The sequence below is a fragment of the Thermobia domestica genome, chromosome 3 (assembly GCF_964235325.1).
Source record: "Thermobia domestica chromosome 3, izTheDome1.hap1.1, whole genome shotgun sequence".
In the NCBI taxonomy this organism is placed as follows: Eukaryota; Metazoa; Arthropoda; class Insecta; order Zygentoma; family Lepismatidae; genus Thermobia; species Thermobia domestica.
In genome coordinates this window covers 237,084,586-237,101,124 of record NC_137456.1, presented here as the reverse complement: position 1 = coordinate 237,101,124, position 16,539 = coordinate 237,084,586, and the positions used below count along the sequence as shown (strand labels likewise).

General features: G+C 34.7%; 1 protein-coding gene across 1 annotated transcript in view; it reads left to right on the top strand.

Moving 5' to 3' along the window:
- Positions 1-16,539, top strand: part of LOC145681598 (glycine receptor subunit alpha-2-like) — a 102,063-nt gene that overhangs the window by 77,318 nt on the left and 8,206 nt on the right. Inside the window, exons 6-7 of the mRNA XM_081753223.1 lie at positions 2,472-2,554; positions 16,214-16,354. Coding sequence (XP_081609349.1) covers positions 2,472-2,554; positions 16,214-16,354 — 224 coding nt within the window. The remainder of the gene's footprint in view (positions 1-2,471; positions 2,555-16,213; positions 16,355-16,539) is intronic.

Below are 16,539 nucleotides of genomic sequence, written 5' to 3'. Positions count from 1 at the left end.
ATTAGTTAGATATACGATATTTAGATTTTCCCATCTTTCTGGGCATAATTCATAATGAGCCCAACAACCGGAAGCCCTTATTAAAGCCTCAAATACAGTTTCCTACCAACCAATTTTTACAACCTCAATATGGTCGTTTCTAGTTAGATATTACTTTCATTGGAAAAATTATCAAAAATCGAAGTTGTTTAAAATGCTTAATAAATAAAATAGTTGGATAATTAAATTATTAGATGACTGGGTGAGAGTTTAAATACACTCGTGTCCAGAAGTTAAGAGACATCGTGGAAAAGTGTCATGTGAATCAAGGTAGATCCCCAATGCCGTTTTGCAGAACAGAACGTGTAGGAGACATACCCAGGGGTCACGCTGAAAATCACATAACAGAAATAGAGCAAATGGTGACTGTAAGGCATTTGTCTTGTGGGTTCATACTATCAATTTGACATCAGTTCCGTTTGACATCGTCAGAAATATTTAGTGTTAAGTTTTATCCCATGAAAACGGCTATACAAACGCACACTGTGTTTCCACAATGCAAATGAGGCCAACCAGCAGCTCCTATGGTAACACATCTCACTTTTTGCACAAATACCCACCCTAAGTTATCCAGAGTTTCAGGTTACAATAAGACGTCCAAGGGAGTCCCAAACATGTTCAGTCGAATGAAGAACCGAGGAGAATGGAGATCATTTCACACGCATGACATCCTTGTGTTTCAGGTATTCCTTTATCACATGAACCTTGTGTTGGAGGTCACTAACGTCTATTAGACAAAACCTATTGGCATATGTACCGCACATTGTTATAGAATAAAATTCCAATAGATCATATTCGTCACAGTATTCTGCGGAAACATATACAGAGGTGTCCGTACTATTAACATGATGTCATTCCAAACCATAAACCTGGCACCGCCGTAACGATCTTGTTCTACAAAATTGACAACGTGTAATACAGGCCAGAGTCATGTTATGAATAATTGGAATGGAAGGGTATCATGCATGTAGAGTGGACACTACTCCCGGTTCTTAATCTGGTTGAATACGTCTGGAAAGACCTTGCATGTCCAGTTGAAGTCCGAAATCTACCACCAGGGACACTGTATGATCTTAGATGGGTGTTTGTGCAAAAGTAAAATGTATTACTGTATGAGCTGTCGGTTGGCTCCATCCGCAGTAGGGAGTGTCCTGTAGCCGCTCTCATAGCATCTCATCGCAGGTACTAATATATCAAAGTTCTTAAGCAATATGATACTTTGAGACTAAGAATATCTTGTCACTACCAACTTTCCCTACAGACAGGGCCGCTTTTCAGCTTAGGCACGCTAGACACGTGCCTAGGGCCTAAAGATTTGGGAGTGCAAAAAATTGGAGGGCGAAAAAAGAGAAAAAATTAAAATACGCTGGTGCAGAAAACGTCATTTCCGTTCCGGTTGAGCTACCTGGTTACAAACTAGATCTCGGCGGCTAATGTAAATATGATACTATAATTTTGTTAATTGAAAATATAGATTTATATTACTTGATAAGTAAGAATAACTAAGGACAGTTGTCTGAGGATAACTGTGGGATGAAAACAAACTATTAACTGTACTAATATTAGGAAAAAATACGCTTTCTGCCATTAGCAGACAAAGGCCGAGATTGTGGAAATGATTCCTTGTGCACTTTTTAACTATAATAATTTACGAGAAACATTTAAATGCTACCTCCGTCAATTTAAAACTACTAGCTTGTCACTCAATATAAATTGAACATCAACATAATGGAAAAAAAAAGCTTTGGCTAAACCATACCACTATTCTTTCCTTACGGCTGCCGGTTGCCAGTCCAGGTCGATAGGTGGTGGATAATGGAAAGACTCTCCAAAGAGCAGAAACAAAGAAAGGGAAATAGTAAGAGAGTTAAGAGAAAATCCCTTCCGAACCAAAACTGGCAAGGTAATAACTGAAGGAGGGGGTGCTCTGGAAATAGTGGGGGGCGTAATAATTTGAAGTGCCTAGGGCGCCGGGGAAGTTAAAAACGGCCCTGCCTACAGAGCATTTCAAATTTAAAAGCCACGATGTAATATATTATGTCGTCAGCTCTAAAAGTTTTAGTTTACCGAACGTAAAATATATATATATATATATATATATATATATATATATATATATATATATATATATATATATATATATATATATATATATATATTATGTTACGCTCATTACCGTGCAGCATTTTGTCAGAGGTTAGAAAAAGAAGTGAAGATGAGTAATTAAATTAGGTCCATGCTGGATGAGAGCAGGAAAATGACTTAGTTATAAGACTACGAAGTTTCAACGACTATATTTCAATATGCCAGAAGACTCAATATTGCTTAATTTCATGCATTCTTTCTTACTACTACCTGTAATTTTTACTTGTTTTACAGACAACTTAATATATGATATGATTAATGTCTACTTCTTTCAACATTTTTAATAGGTATTTTGCAACCGTTATATGTAGCTTCGACTTCAGGTATTACCCTTTCGATGAACAGCAATGCTCTTTGGAAGTTGAAAGTTGTAAGTATGTTAAAGTTATTTAATATTTTGGAGAATTTTGCAGAGTATTTATTTTAAATATTAAAGATCTGCAAGAGGAAAAAAAAGCTTGTAGTCGAAAATCTGTTTTGTGGATGCAAATGTTTGAATTATTTATTTTCCTCTTCTTTCGTTTTTTTCAATTCTTATATTTGTTGCCACTTCCATGCGAAAAGTAAATAATGAGCGTCCAAAAGCATGGTCATTTACCTGCTGTACTTATTCTTAATTAAATTACAAAACGAATTTCATGTTTTCCAATGTTCTTTTTATTTCTTACTACTTTTAATATTTTATTTTATTTTTATTTGCGATTGGGTATCAATTTTATCTAATTTTCGAAAATAACTTTCTTTTTATTTAAATGTTGTAAGCTTATTCTAAGGTATAAGTCAATCAACACTGAAACTGAAATAACGAATTAAAATAATATGTTCTATGGTTTAAGTTGGTAAAGTGTTTAGTTCACTGGCTGAGAATAGCATAAACATGCGTGTACGTGCAATTTTTGAAAATTTATAACTTTGTTCACAGTCAAATATCAAAGTTGAAATTTCTACTGTAGTTTTCTCTTATATAGATGTATATTCTGTAAGAAAAATAGCGTTTTTTTTTATATCCTATCAAAAATGTAATACTTCAAACTTTGCAAAAATTACTAATTTTCAAATTAAAAAAAAAAAAAAAACATAGAAATTGTAAGAAGCTCTTATCAATATTGTTACTCTCACTAGTGTATATTCTCTCACTATTATGTAATTATAATAGTAAAAAATAAACTTTGTTATTTCATTCCTTCGTTATAAATTTCGGCTCTAAATAGTAAAATTTCTTAAAATTCTACACTAAACTTAGGAATAATTTTCATCTGTTAGGGCTCAATTAAGATTTTTCATACTAAGAGACAAAATTAGAGAAGAGAAAGTTCTGAAGAATGTGTTTTTATGATTTTGTTGAAGAATCCAATCCTAAGATATACATGTTTACGCTAACACCTGCAAAGTCAATAACTGACACGCGCTGCTCAACAAAAATGGCTGACACTTAAAACTGGGTTGCGATTACAATTTTTAAACACCAGTTTTGTGCTGTTGATTTATACAAAAATAGAATATATAAAAAAGTTAAATCATTTAAAAATGGGCAAGCAACCCTAACAAATTTTATTGGATCACTTCATATGCTTCATATGGATTGATTGTATATTAAAAGAGTGCCAAATAAAAAGAATCCTCATCTCTGTTAGTTGAAGAATTGACTTCTTATCTCTACTAATTTATATCCGCCTCTGTTCACAAAGATGCATGACCGTTCGAAATAGTGAGTGAACTGGTAAACTAAATTCTAGATCTTTTGACAAATTGGCTTGCCACACTACCTAGTATTTACTTGTACTATCTGCACACTAAATTTGCCTTAGAGAAACAATGAACGAAGGCTTCGACTCACCATACCGTCACAAATAAATTCATAATCGATTTTGTTATGGAGTTTTCGATTGTTAATGCAGTAGAATCCAGCAAATTTTACCTAATGTAGACTGAGAGGGTGATGAACTACCGAAATTGTTGAGTTTTACGGAATAAGGCGTGGGTATTCACAACTCATAATATTTTGAGCAAAATATTAATCTAGTGTGAAAGTTTAGTTTACGTTAGGATACATCCATAAACCTATAGACAAGTCAATTAACAGTTAGTAACAATAGGAAAGAACATGAGCGGTGGTTGAGGGCAGCCACCTGACTTTCTTACACCACTTTGTTACTGAGAAAGAGAATGAGATGGATTTGAATTTCCACGAAAAGAACAAAACCTGTCAGAGAATTCGTTACACGGATCCAAGAATTAATGACACAAAGGGAAAAGGACAAAAATTAAATACCTTAACAAATTTTTGAACAGAACAGGAAAATACGCGGACAATCATACGCATAAATATATACTATAATTACAATAATACACTAACTAAATGTACATATACTGCCTGTACCGTATAGGCGATGTTAGAAATTATTACAGTCTAGCTGATCACCATATTATTCAAGATAATGTGTTGCTTGACCAGCAGAAATCATTTAGTACTTGAAAAATAAATAAATAAATAATAAGTGATCGTCGGACTGTGCGGAATATCGAGATATCGGTTAAGGAAATCGAGCTATAAAACGAAAAGTAATTATGGTTCATCTTAAATCGAAGCTTCTAATCCGTATTAGTTGTATCCATTGCTTTTTCCTCTGATATAAAGAACTCTAGATAAATACACTATAGAAAATTATAATTAAAATGCATATAGATAATTTACATGAGAACGAATACTAACGTAGTCAAGCATCATATTCCAAGATTTGTGTTCATAAGAGGGGTGAGCCTCAAATGGAAGTCCTGATTATTTATGCAAGGGCTTTCGGATTACGTCGGTATAGCGGGAGTTGCATTTGGTTTAAAACTAAATGAATTAAGTTATTTGAAAAGCCTAGAGTTTGTAAACAAAACACACAATTTGAGAATGCATAACTAATATAGACTCGGTAAAAAATTAACTCAGATAGCACCAAAAGTGGTGTATGAGATTTAAATCGAGTTATTTTTAGGACAATTCGAATGTATGGATGTTTAAGCAACTAGCCGGGTGTTAAGATTTGAGAGCGATTCTAGGGTGTACAGGATCAGCAATCTCTGAGCTATAACAGAAAAGCAATACAGACATTGGCATGTAAGATTACTTACAGCGAATTGTTAGTGAAGAAACATATTCCAAATATGAAATCTTGGGTACACACCTCAGAAATGTTTATGATTACTGACACACTTGGCACAGTTATCTTTTTTGGTGGCCAAGTTTTTGCTTCCATTTGAGAGGCTTTAACTTGAAATTCTGTTTTCATCTTCGACGGTCTGTCTGATGTTCAATCTACTTTGCTTCTTTTGTTAAGAGTGGTGATACGATGACCCGGTCGGGGATCGAAGTGGCATCATTTCGAGAAAAGTTGTGTTCTTTGTATTGAGATGATAACGTGTATTTTGATACTCGATTTCCTGTTTCAGTGAAAATCAATATGAAATACATTGTCTTGTGTTTGGAAATCGCACTCTCATCTCGACCTGGTCAGTTGCGTGTACATTCGGATATATATATATATATATATATATATATATATATATATATACTTCTAGTTTTTCTCTTTTCAAATCTTAAATCCAATTCCTCGAAAAATTTTCTTTATTACTTTGGCATCGATGCCAATCAACTATGCATGATCAGCATTCTCATCGATTCAGCGTAGACTCTGATGGAATATTTGTATTAGTGAAAACTTGCTGATTCTGTTGCTCAAAGATTGGAATAGAGCGTACCGAGAAATATTTATTCGTTCCTTTTCTAACATAGGAATCGATTTGTTAATAATTAAAACAGCGAACAAGTAAAACTGATGATGGAAAAATTTAAAGTGACTTCAGTACATCGCTTTTGCTGAACTGAATATTTGCACATGACTCTCTTTTATTTGTTTCTTAGAGTATGTAGTACTACAAAAGAGAAGGAAATGAAACAAAGTACAATTTTATAAATTGCTTGGAGAAGAAGTAACTGTTAGGACATTTTTTGTTCGTCTTTGGATAATTTTTCTCTAAACTGCATGAATAAAAATTATCAAAATGCCCATACATATGAGATTATTTCTAAAGAATATTAATACAAATATCATGAAGGCAAGAAATAAATAAAATAAAAATATAAAAAGTGAAAGTTAAACTCTCTCTCTCTCTCTATCTTATATATATATATATATATATATATATATATATATATATATATATATATATATATATATATATATATATATATATATATAAGATCGTTACAGCCAATCCCATCGAAAACATTGTAACCGTGTAGTCGTAATCCTATGACAAGAAAAACTTTATCGATGGGTCAATTAGACTGATCACCAGTTGAGTCAGAGACAGCAGGACAGTTGCATAAATCGCCCTACAGAGGTTCCAACACTGCATGTGAATGAAACGCATCGCACGTGTACTGCTACCATGTGTTTCCTCTCTCGGTATCTGTATCAGGCAGTGTGTAGTTGCCTGGACAGATGAGTCACGTTTCACATTGGTACATGCCGATGGACGGGTACAGATGCGTAGCCAACCGCACGAGGCAGTGGATCAATCGTGCCAGCAGGGAATTGTGCAGGGCAGTGGTTGTGATATTCACATCTGAGGCATGTTTACGTGGACTGAAATGGGTCTCAAAACAAGTGTGACAGGTCCCTTTTAGGTGAACGTTACCGCGATCTTCTGAATGACCCTGTCCTGTCATTTGCTCGGCTGCAACATCCGGATGGTGACCTCATCTTTCAGCACGACAATGCGCCGGTCCACCGTTCTAGGATGGCAGCAGACTGGTTTGATGAGCACTCTTCTGATCTTGTAACACTTCCCTGGCCATCACGGTCAAAGAACCTCAATCCCATCGAACACGTCTAGGACGCCATGGAACGATGCCTTCGGGCTATGGACCCTCTTCCGACCAACCTGCGAGCCCTGTGGGAGACTTTGCAGCAGATATGGATTGAGATGCTAAAACAACACTTCTGACGCCTCGTGGAGCCCATGCCGCAACGGGTAGCCGCCGTTATCAGAGCAAAAGGTGGTGCTACACACAGTGGCGTAGCAATAGGGTAGGCAGGGTAGGCATTGCCTACGGGTGAAGGACATTTCCGTGCATTAGGGGGTGCCCCAGGTTTTTAATAAAAAAAGAAACAAATTATATAAATAGAGCCCCAAGTTTTTGCAATTTTCATTTCTGAACATGGCAGGAATAAAAATCCCTGTTCACTTCACTCACAGTTAATTACATTTGCGTATCAAATTATTGGCATTACTGTAAACTCATCGATGTTATAGCACTGTATGATTAAGAAATTAATCCTCCTGTATTAATACGATATCAGTGCTATATTACATGTACTCAGCTTACTAACTTAAAATAAAATTTCTCTGCGCAACAGGCTTTCAATAATAATGACAACTTTTATGACCTATAAGATCTGGATTAAAACGAGTTTTAAAAAAAGTATTGCCATGATTATGAAGCACAGCACAATTTCCACGTACCACGACTACACAGAACCAAGCACAAGTACCAAGGGTCAGGCAAACCGGGCAACTGCCCTGGCGCCAAAACCAGGGGGAGCCAAGCTCAAACCAGCATCCAAAATGAATTTTCGAACATATTTTCTAATATCACTGTAATAAAGTGTAAAATATAGGCCAGACTAGGTGAGGAAGGGGGGCACCAGAAAGACACTTTGGCCGGCTGATAATTTTGCCTTCGTCCGCTCCCAATATTGACTAAGATAACGTAATGTTAAATGGACGAGGAGGAAACTGGCCTATTTTGGCTCTAAACTCAACATTATTGGATAGTAATAATTGGCTGATTTTTTTTTTTTAAATACTAATTGTAATAATACTTACAGTATTTTTGCAAACGTGACAGATCGGGGCACTACCCATCTGAAGTGACAGATATTGTTCTAAAAAAGCAGATTTTGAACTATGTCAGGAGACGAAACTTTTTCGCAACAATTTTGATATTTTGTAGCAAATTATCACAATTTTCGCATTTATGTCGTATTTATTTTCTTAAGTGTAGTACAAGTTTTTTTTTAATATGGAACTTGTAAACAGTATATTTTTAGTAGTAAGGTGTATATCTAATACAATGCACATTCTAACTAATGTATTCACTGAAATATAGAAATTAATGCAAAAATTTAAACACTTCTTCTAACGCCATTCTTAGTTAAAGGATAACATGCAGCAAGGCATTTCTAATTCTTCTTTTAAGTTTGTTCTCCTGTGAATAACAATCATATTATACTTGGAAAAGAATCTCTCGGCATCAACACTCGAGACTGGCAACCATATTGATCGTAATGAGCTGACAGCAAAAGACCTTTGATTAACTTTTAAACTGTTTAACAATGATAAAACGTCAACTTCCTTATCCTCACTGTTGAGACCTTCAATAACCTTACTTTTAAATTCACGGTAAGCAACCAACAGATTATGAACATTTTCATCACAAAACACAGTTAAGGATTTAAACAACAGTTCAGTTTTGTTGATGTCTACATCTTTATGAAGTGAAACAGTTTCTGGATCAAATAACTCGCAGAACTTTTCCGTAAATGCAACTTTTTTTTAAAAAGTTAAAGAATATTAAAAAATCTCTTTTTGATTATTGTTAGCAATAATTAACAAGAATTCCCTTTCTCGTTTTCATTCACATTTATCGCAAGTAATGCCGAATTTTGCAAAAATTCGCGATAATATGAACGTGATTTCTGGCTCTGAAACGAAATGTTTTAGGTTTCCTGAAACATACGCATTTTTTTTTTTTTTTTTAAACTTTTCGCACATATCGTATTAACGAAAAATGCCGTCTCTAACTATGGCTCATGCAGGCCACGATTGCTGTGTATCCTAGAAATTAAAATGGATAGAAATCACAGATTTTCCAATGAGTACTACACTTTTCGAAAAAAAAAAAAAAAAAAAAAAACTAGTGTTCTCCTAGAAAGACTATGGTTATGTTATTCTCCCAAGTTGGATGTGGTCTGCTGTGAGCCGTGCTGGCTGTTTGCAGATAGGCGGGGACGAAATTTCTGAGAAGAATGCCTTAATGGCATAAATAAATGGAAGAACTTGTCAAATAAAATAGCAAGGCATGAAAGCTCAGAAAGCCATATTCAATCAGTAATGGAGAAATCTGCATGGGTCAAAAGGCAAACATTGGTAAGAAAACTCGATTTGGAAACACAAGTGAGCATTAATTATTGGCAGAAAGTATTAAAGCGAGTGTTTCGTGTTATCATTTCCCTGTCTTGCGGTATTTTGGCACTTCCTAAACTCGAAAATCTACGAAAAAATGCTTCAACTCAGGTAATTTCCTTCAAACTATTATTTTTACTGCAGAATTTGATGAAGGTTTGAATAGACTTTTAGAAAACGACGGGAAGAAGATCAAATATTTAAGCCCACAAATTCAGAATGAAATAATCGATCTCACTGCAAACAAAACTAAGGAATACATCTGAAATGAGATTCAAGAGCTCCTTTTTCATTCAGCATTATCCTGGATTCAACGCAAGACATTACAAAAATCGAGCATGCAAGTATCATCATTCGTTATGTTATCTTCTAAATATAGTGATCATTTCTCACAGTTCGAAATTGTAGAAAGCTTCCTTGGATTTTACGATATGAACGAACACTGTGCAGAAAATTATAAAGATTTAATACTAAAAGTCCTATTAGACAATGAGATTGACATTAAGAAGTGCAGGGGGCAAGGTTACGATGGAGTAGCAGTAATCAGTGGTTGTATTTCTCGCTTGCAAACGCGGACTAAAAAACATGCCAAGAATGACATATATGTTCACTACGCAGCACATAACCTGAACCTCGTGTTATCGGATGCTGCAAAAGTTAACACAGAAGCTGTTAATTTCTTTGCCACTCTACAAGATATATGTAACTTGTTTGGTAGCAGCGGGAAACGCTGGAAGGCTTTACAAGATTGTATTTCCAAGGATAAATCTCCGGAAAATGAAACGAAACTGAAGAAACTCTCTCAAACATGCTGGGATTCAAGTCATAATGCCGTGTTCGCACTAAGAAAGAGATATGCAGACGTTATAATATGTCTTAATGTCATGTGCCTTACTGGAAAGGAAAAAGAACGGACATAAGCAACTCGTTATAAATGAAAAATGAAAAGGTTCAATTCTGCGGTAATGATTGTGTTGTGGAAAAAAGTTTTAAGAAGTTAATGTTGTGTCAAAAAAGCTGCAGAACCCTAGTATGTGCTTGTCAGAGTGTCAAGGAGAACTGAAAAAAAAAAAATGCTGTACAATGGTGCATGATCTTAGAAAGAACGTGTCTCAAGTATTCGAGGAACTTAGCGCTTGTGCGCGCAAATTTGGTGTTTCAGATAAGTTAGAAGAAAGAAGGAAGCCAGTACAGAAAATATTATTTGATGAATTGGCACAAGATACGCGATCTACTGATCCTGTTAAAGAATTCGAGATCAAAGTGCTATTGCTTATCCTTGACTGTGTAATGGTAAACCATAAGAGTACCCTTCGAAGGAATGTGGGAACTTGGTGAAATATTTTCAATCTTATGCCCGTCAATGTTATGAACCACTCCTGAAGAAGAGGTCACCAAGCAGTCTTATGGCTTTGCGCTTCTGTATGCAGACGATTTATCCAGTGACTTTCCACGAGAAGTATTGACTTTGAGAGTCACTTTTCAAGACAGGCTTTCAAATCTTTCAATTCACGAAGAGATTCTTCATTTCATTACCGAATCCGACCTCAGCTCAGCATTTCCAAATCGGGTGACTGCGGTTTGTTTGTATGTAACTCTTCCTGTTACAGTTGCAACTGCTGAGCGATCATTCTCTAAGTTAAAATTAATTAAGACGTATCTCAGAAATAGTATGACCCGAGAACGCCTTTGGAGCGTGGCCATGCTGAGTATTGAGCGAGAAAGAGCTCACGAATTGGACATATCTGACCTGATAAAAGAATTTGCAGAAGCAAAAGCCAGAAAGAAACATTTCTGACTTTGTATAAAATTTGTCGATTAAGAAAAACTGAAAATACAAACATGCTTATAAGCGGTTTCACAACGTTTATTATTTATTTTATAGTTATGCAAAATCGTAACATACTCTATATATTTGTTTCAAATCCTTTTGGCAATACTAGTTGATACATTACTGTTTATTTACACTACCACTGCAAAAAAAGTCCGAATTTTACATCGATCTATTTCTAATGACCAGGGCACAGAAAAATCAATACCCTCTCACTGATAATTTTCGGTTTATGGCCGTTTCTGCGTGTACGTATCAGTTATAGATGATCATACATGGGACCTATTCGACGGGTGTGGGGGACGCCACTAGAGATTTTCCCTAGGGGCTCCAAAGACCATTGTTACGCCACTGGCTACACGGATTAGGTAGGTGTCTCTAATTCAATTGGTGATCAGTGTAGAATTACAGTTAAATATACCATAACAAACCGTCACGTAGCCAAATGAAGAATTAAACGGCTAGACGTGATTCATTCATGATCAACTATTGTAAGTGAATGCTAATACAGTGTTGTGATGGTTTATAACTTCGTGCAATTTCAGTACTTCAGACATCAATTCATTGTTGTCAAGTTATTTCTGGTTAAGAAAGGAATATAAATAGTTTAATGGGTTATAATGTCTGATAGTATTATTTTGTATAAAATCTTTCTTTGTCGCAACTTATCTTGAAAAAATTAAAGTTGATTGATTGATTAATTACCATTGTTTAATGACAATGTCGGTAGTGAGGCTATTTCTTCCCGTCATACTAAGGCCAAAAACTGTCACCCTCTGTACATTAAAAATTAAAAATAAATCTCATTAAAAAAGTAATTTTTCAAGGCAAAATAATAGATTCAAAAAAAGCTAAAAATTAAAACAAATGACGTGAAAAGAATTAAAAAAATAATAAAATATAAAATATAGAATAACAAAATAACCCACCAAGTGGGCTTTCTGGTGGACAACATAAACTACGTGCTTGTTTTCTCGGAATTCTCAGATTTTCTCGTACCTTCATCATTCCACTATTATTAGCCATCTCATAATCAGCCCCCTGTTAGCCTCGGTGCATAATCGTAAGACATTAAAAAAAAGTTTAAATTAGCAATAATAGCAACATATAACAAAAAAAGTTCAGAAAGAAAAATCTCAGAGCATGTTAGCTATTCCCAATCCCATAAACAAAAGCGAGAATACGATCACTTGAATCCTTGCAATGATACTATGTACAGTCACGAAAGAAATAAGTCAGCCGGGCAAGAGGAGAAAATATTCCCAACCCTGTTCACGTGAGTTAACTTCTCCGAGAGACTTGCTGCTTTCACGTGAGGTCTGTAAGCAGCTCTTCCAAACAAATCCAGTGTCTGCTGTAAAGCAATATTCTTTTCGATACTAAGCTTAGTGCTTTTAGACAGAGAAGAAAAACAATACTTGAATTTGTTTTTGAGGAAAACAAATAATTCATACATAGTAGTTTACAAGTGCCAGATTACCTATTATAATTAATTTATATATCTAAATACTCATAATCTACTCACAGGTAATTGAGGAGTGAACAATGAAAAGTGATTTCGGAAATTCAAGATTGTATTATTGGTTTAATACTATGAAATGAAATGGGAATTTTAACATCACACGATTATGTCCTGTAGGCTAAAGAAGGCAGATGATGAGTGAACGAAATGATTAATGAAAGGAACTGCGGAATGAAGGGAACGCAATAAAGAACTCTTAGAAACAAATGGACACAATACTGTTCAACACAAACTTACATAGTATAGCCTGGAATCGAGCCGTGAAACCAAAAGTTAGCGCTCTATCATTGAGCTACTATACTGTAATTATAACGAAATGGCGCTCCCGATTGCGACGTTGATTGGTTGGGTGGTGGATTGATTTGGAGTTTAATATTCTGTTCAACGCCGAGGCAATTTAAGACGTAGACCTATATCTTAACGTGGAATCTGAACCACATAAGCTCCCACCAGGAATCGATCCCGAGTCTCCCGTGCTGAAGATGAGCACTCTAACTATTACGAGGGAATTCCCCGCGGTCCGGTGGTGCTATTCAGCCGGTTCGCTAGAACCGGTTGCTAAAATATTTTGAGTTCGCAAAATCGTTTGTTAAACCCAGACAACAGTAAATATTACCCAGTTATACCCAGAAACAGTGCATTTTTGTTTAACTGTCTTTGTTTTTAAAACCTCTTACAGCTACAGGGTTAAACATATGATCTCTCAGAACAAGGTATACGCGCTTATTTCTTAATCTCAAATGCTCAGATATCAAGAATGAGAACTGCGATTACATCAGTATAGTTATGAGGGTTATTTATATTCGAAACGCATACATACCATTATCAACAACTACGTGAACTTCGCGGTTTTTCTAGTGTTGTTCACGACGGGGGTCTCTCTCATCTCGTGAAGTATGATGGAGATTCAATTTCGTTTTCAAAAAGGTTTAATTATTTCTATTGGACGATGTCGTCTTGTGTCGTTTCCTCAGCAACACTACTTTCTGCACACAATCAGACACATATGAGTAAATAGCATGTATATCAGTTTTCAGTATTATAGCGTTTCGTTTAATCGTCATACATTTCAATTAAAAGATCATATAGTTGTAGCATCTCTACTATCATATAGATTGTGTTTTAAATATCCTAATCATCTATTTCATAATTGCTGCTCGTGAAATTTTCACCAATATTGTTTCAAGCGTTTAAGTCAACAGGTTTCATTATTTTTCTGTGAGATTAGGAGTTTAAGGAAAAATCGTGCTTAGTCTTGAAGGAAGTAGTAAAAAAAAAAAATATTAGGTAACAGGAAGAAGACCCTTAGGTAACAGGAATAAGAAAGACCCTTAGGTAACAGGATTAAATATTATGCTGCCCACTCCAAACGAAAAATTTTATTTTCAGATGGACAATGACCCAGACATTTTCGTCTTCCATTAAATAATCAAGGATAAGATCTCATATAAAACGCTCCAACAAAATTGTTGGTTGAAAGTGTTGAGAAATAAGATGTTTCATTCACTATGTGTACGGGCACACTTGGTCGAAAAGGTGTAACAGCTTTTTCAGTCCAGCCATTCTGAGTGAGATTTCTCTTCGGTTTCCCTCATTCATACCAGGCAAATGCCGGTATGGCACCTAACATACAGGACCCAGTCCACTTCCTTCCTTTCCCATTCCTTTCTTCCTTCGTCACTAATTGATTCCATGCCTCCTCGAATCAATGCGGTGATAGATAATCGTGGTTCGTGGACACGCTATTAGGTTTAAAATTATAAGATTTTTATGTTTATTGAAAAGTGTTTTGTTCAAGATTAATATTAGTTTGAATAAATGAAGTGTTCACGAGCAGAAGCATTTGGAATTGCCAAGGCAGACTGAAATATTTTATCTTGTTCTTTTTGTTTAATAAGTGTAATTATATTTTTTATTTTTCTATGGGAATTAACAATTCTTTTTATTCCATCATTTGTCTATTGGAATTAGGAAAAACATTCTGAACAATTTTGAAACATGCAAGGCCAAGGCGTAGTTAAGTAGAATATTTTATTTTGTTATCTGTTTGAAATATATTTTTATTTCTTTCTTCCTATATATAATAATTAACATTTCACTTTAATCTTATTATGGAAATTAGAAAATGGATATTCAGAACAGTTTTGGTTTTCAAACACTTAATGCCAAGAAATAAACATATCTCCATGAAATAAGCATATCTTTTTCTTTCTTTCTTTCTTGACGCTTATCTAGTCGATCGCCAGTAGTGCGCCTGAAGACAAAACATTGCAGAGCAAAGAAACTGATTTGACACGTGCCAATGTACCTTCTGAGCATGGTTGGATGTTAATTTTTTCTTTCCTGCTTTCATGAAAATATACATATCTTCCCTTCTGTACAAAGAAGTACACAGCCCTAATCGCGAAGAGTGAGAGAAAGAGACCTTTGGGGAAACAAAGAATAAAATGGGAGGATAATATGAAGCAGGATTATGGATAAGAGCAATCCAGTAGATTAGTTTGACACAAGATAGAATTCAGTGGAGAATATTTTTTTCTTTCTTTTTATCCATAGATTTCTTAAAACATAGAGTTAATTACTTTATGCATCAACACGTTTTATTCAATCAAATCAAACACTTTCTAGAGGTCAGAATAGATAACTTGTATCTGTCCACTTTTAACTGATTTGCTATGAAGTCCGTTGCGATTGCAAAATTTGTTGATCTATTGTTAACGGAGCCGTGTTGAACAATTCATAGCACTGGAATAACATTAGCTTACAAGCAATTATAAACGATATTCCCGAATATTTTAGCGAAGTCTAATAGAATAGCCACTACTGTAATACTTTACGATTTTCAATCGTACAAGATTTTGGAATTATCCAAACTAGTGATATCCAAACCGTAAATATTTATTGATATCCTTGAAGACATATCGTGAAATGTTCTTCGAGTGGCAAACAATTAGGTTTTACCAACTATATAACATTTTTAGTTCTAACTATTGTTGTTAAGTTGATATGAAACGTGTCAATTTAATATTCGATATGGGCTATTCATTCTTACTGATGATTTCTCTAATAACAGAAAATTCTAGGAAAACCATTAAAACTAGATTATATGGTTAAACCATACTTAATCCACAGAAAAGGCATATGTATGTAGAAAGTCTACTTTTTTATAATTATTTTTGGCGATTACGCTTGTTTATGTATATGAAACGGAACATGAAGAAGGGAAGATAGTTTCTAGTATGAAACAAAGGTTACAATTTAAGGAAAGTTAAATTAAATACCTATATACTATTATAATTCTTTTCTACTCTGAAGAGCGTAAAAAAAAAAAAAAAAAAAAAAAAAAGTTTTACCAGTTAACTACTAAAATTTTGTAGTCATTTTATACTTTGAAAGATTATTTTTGCATATTTAATGGGTGATTTAACCATTTTCAGATCGACCTGAGAGCGAAATACTACTTGAATTATTCGAAGTGAAGTTTGATGAGAAAATGCCCTCTCTACCACAGTTTGATGTTTCGGATATCTTACGACTCAATTGCTCCCTGGTGCCATGGTCCTTAGGACATTTTCAAGGTACGACATTTCCTATTAGAGTTCCAAATTTAATTAATTTTTCTAATAAACTTTAGTAATAGTATGGAACATTACAAAGTTAATACGATTCCAATTTCTGTTTTCGGAAGATAATATTTATTAATGTATAGTTTATTTTCTAGTAACAGGCAGAAAAGCTTAGGTATATATATTTCAAAGACTAG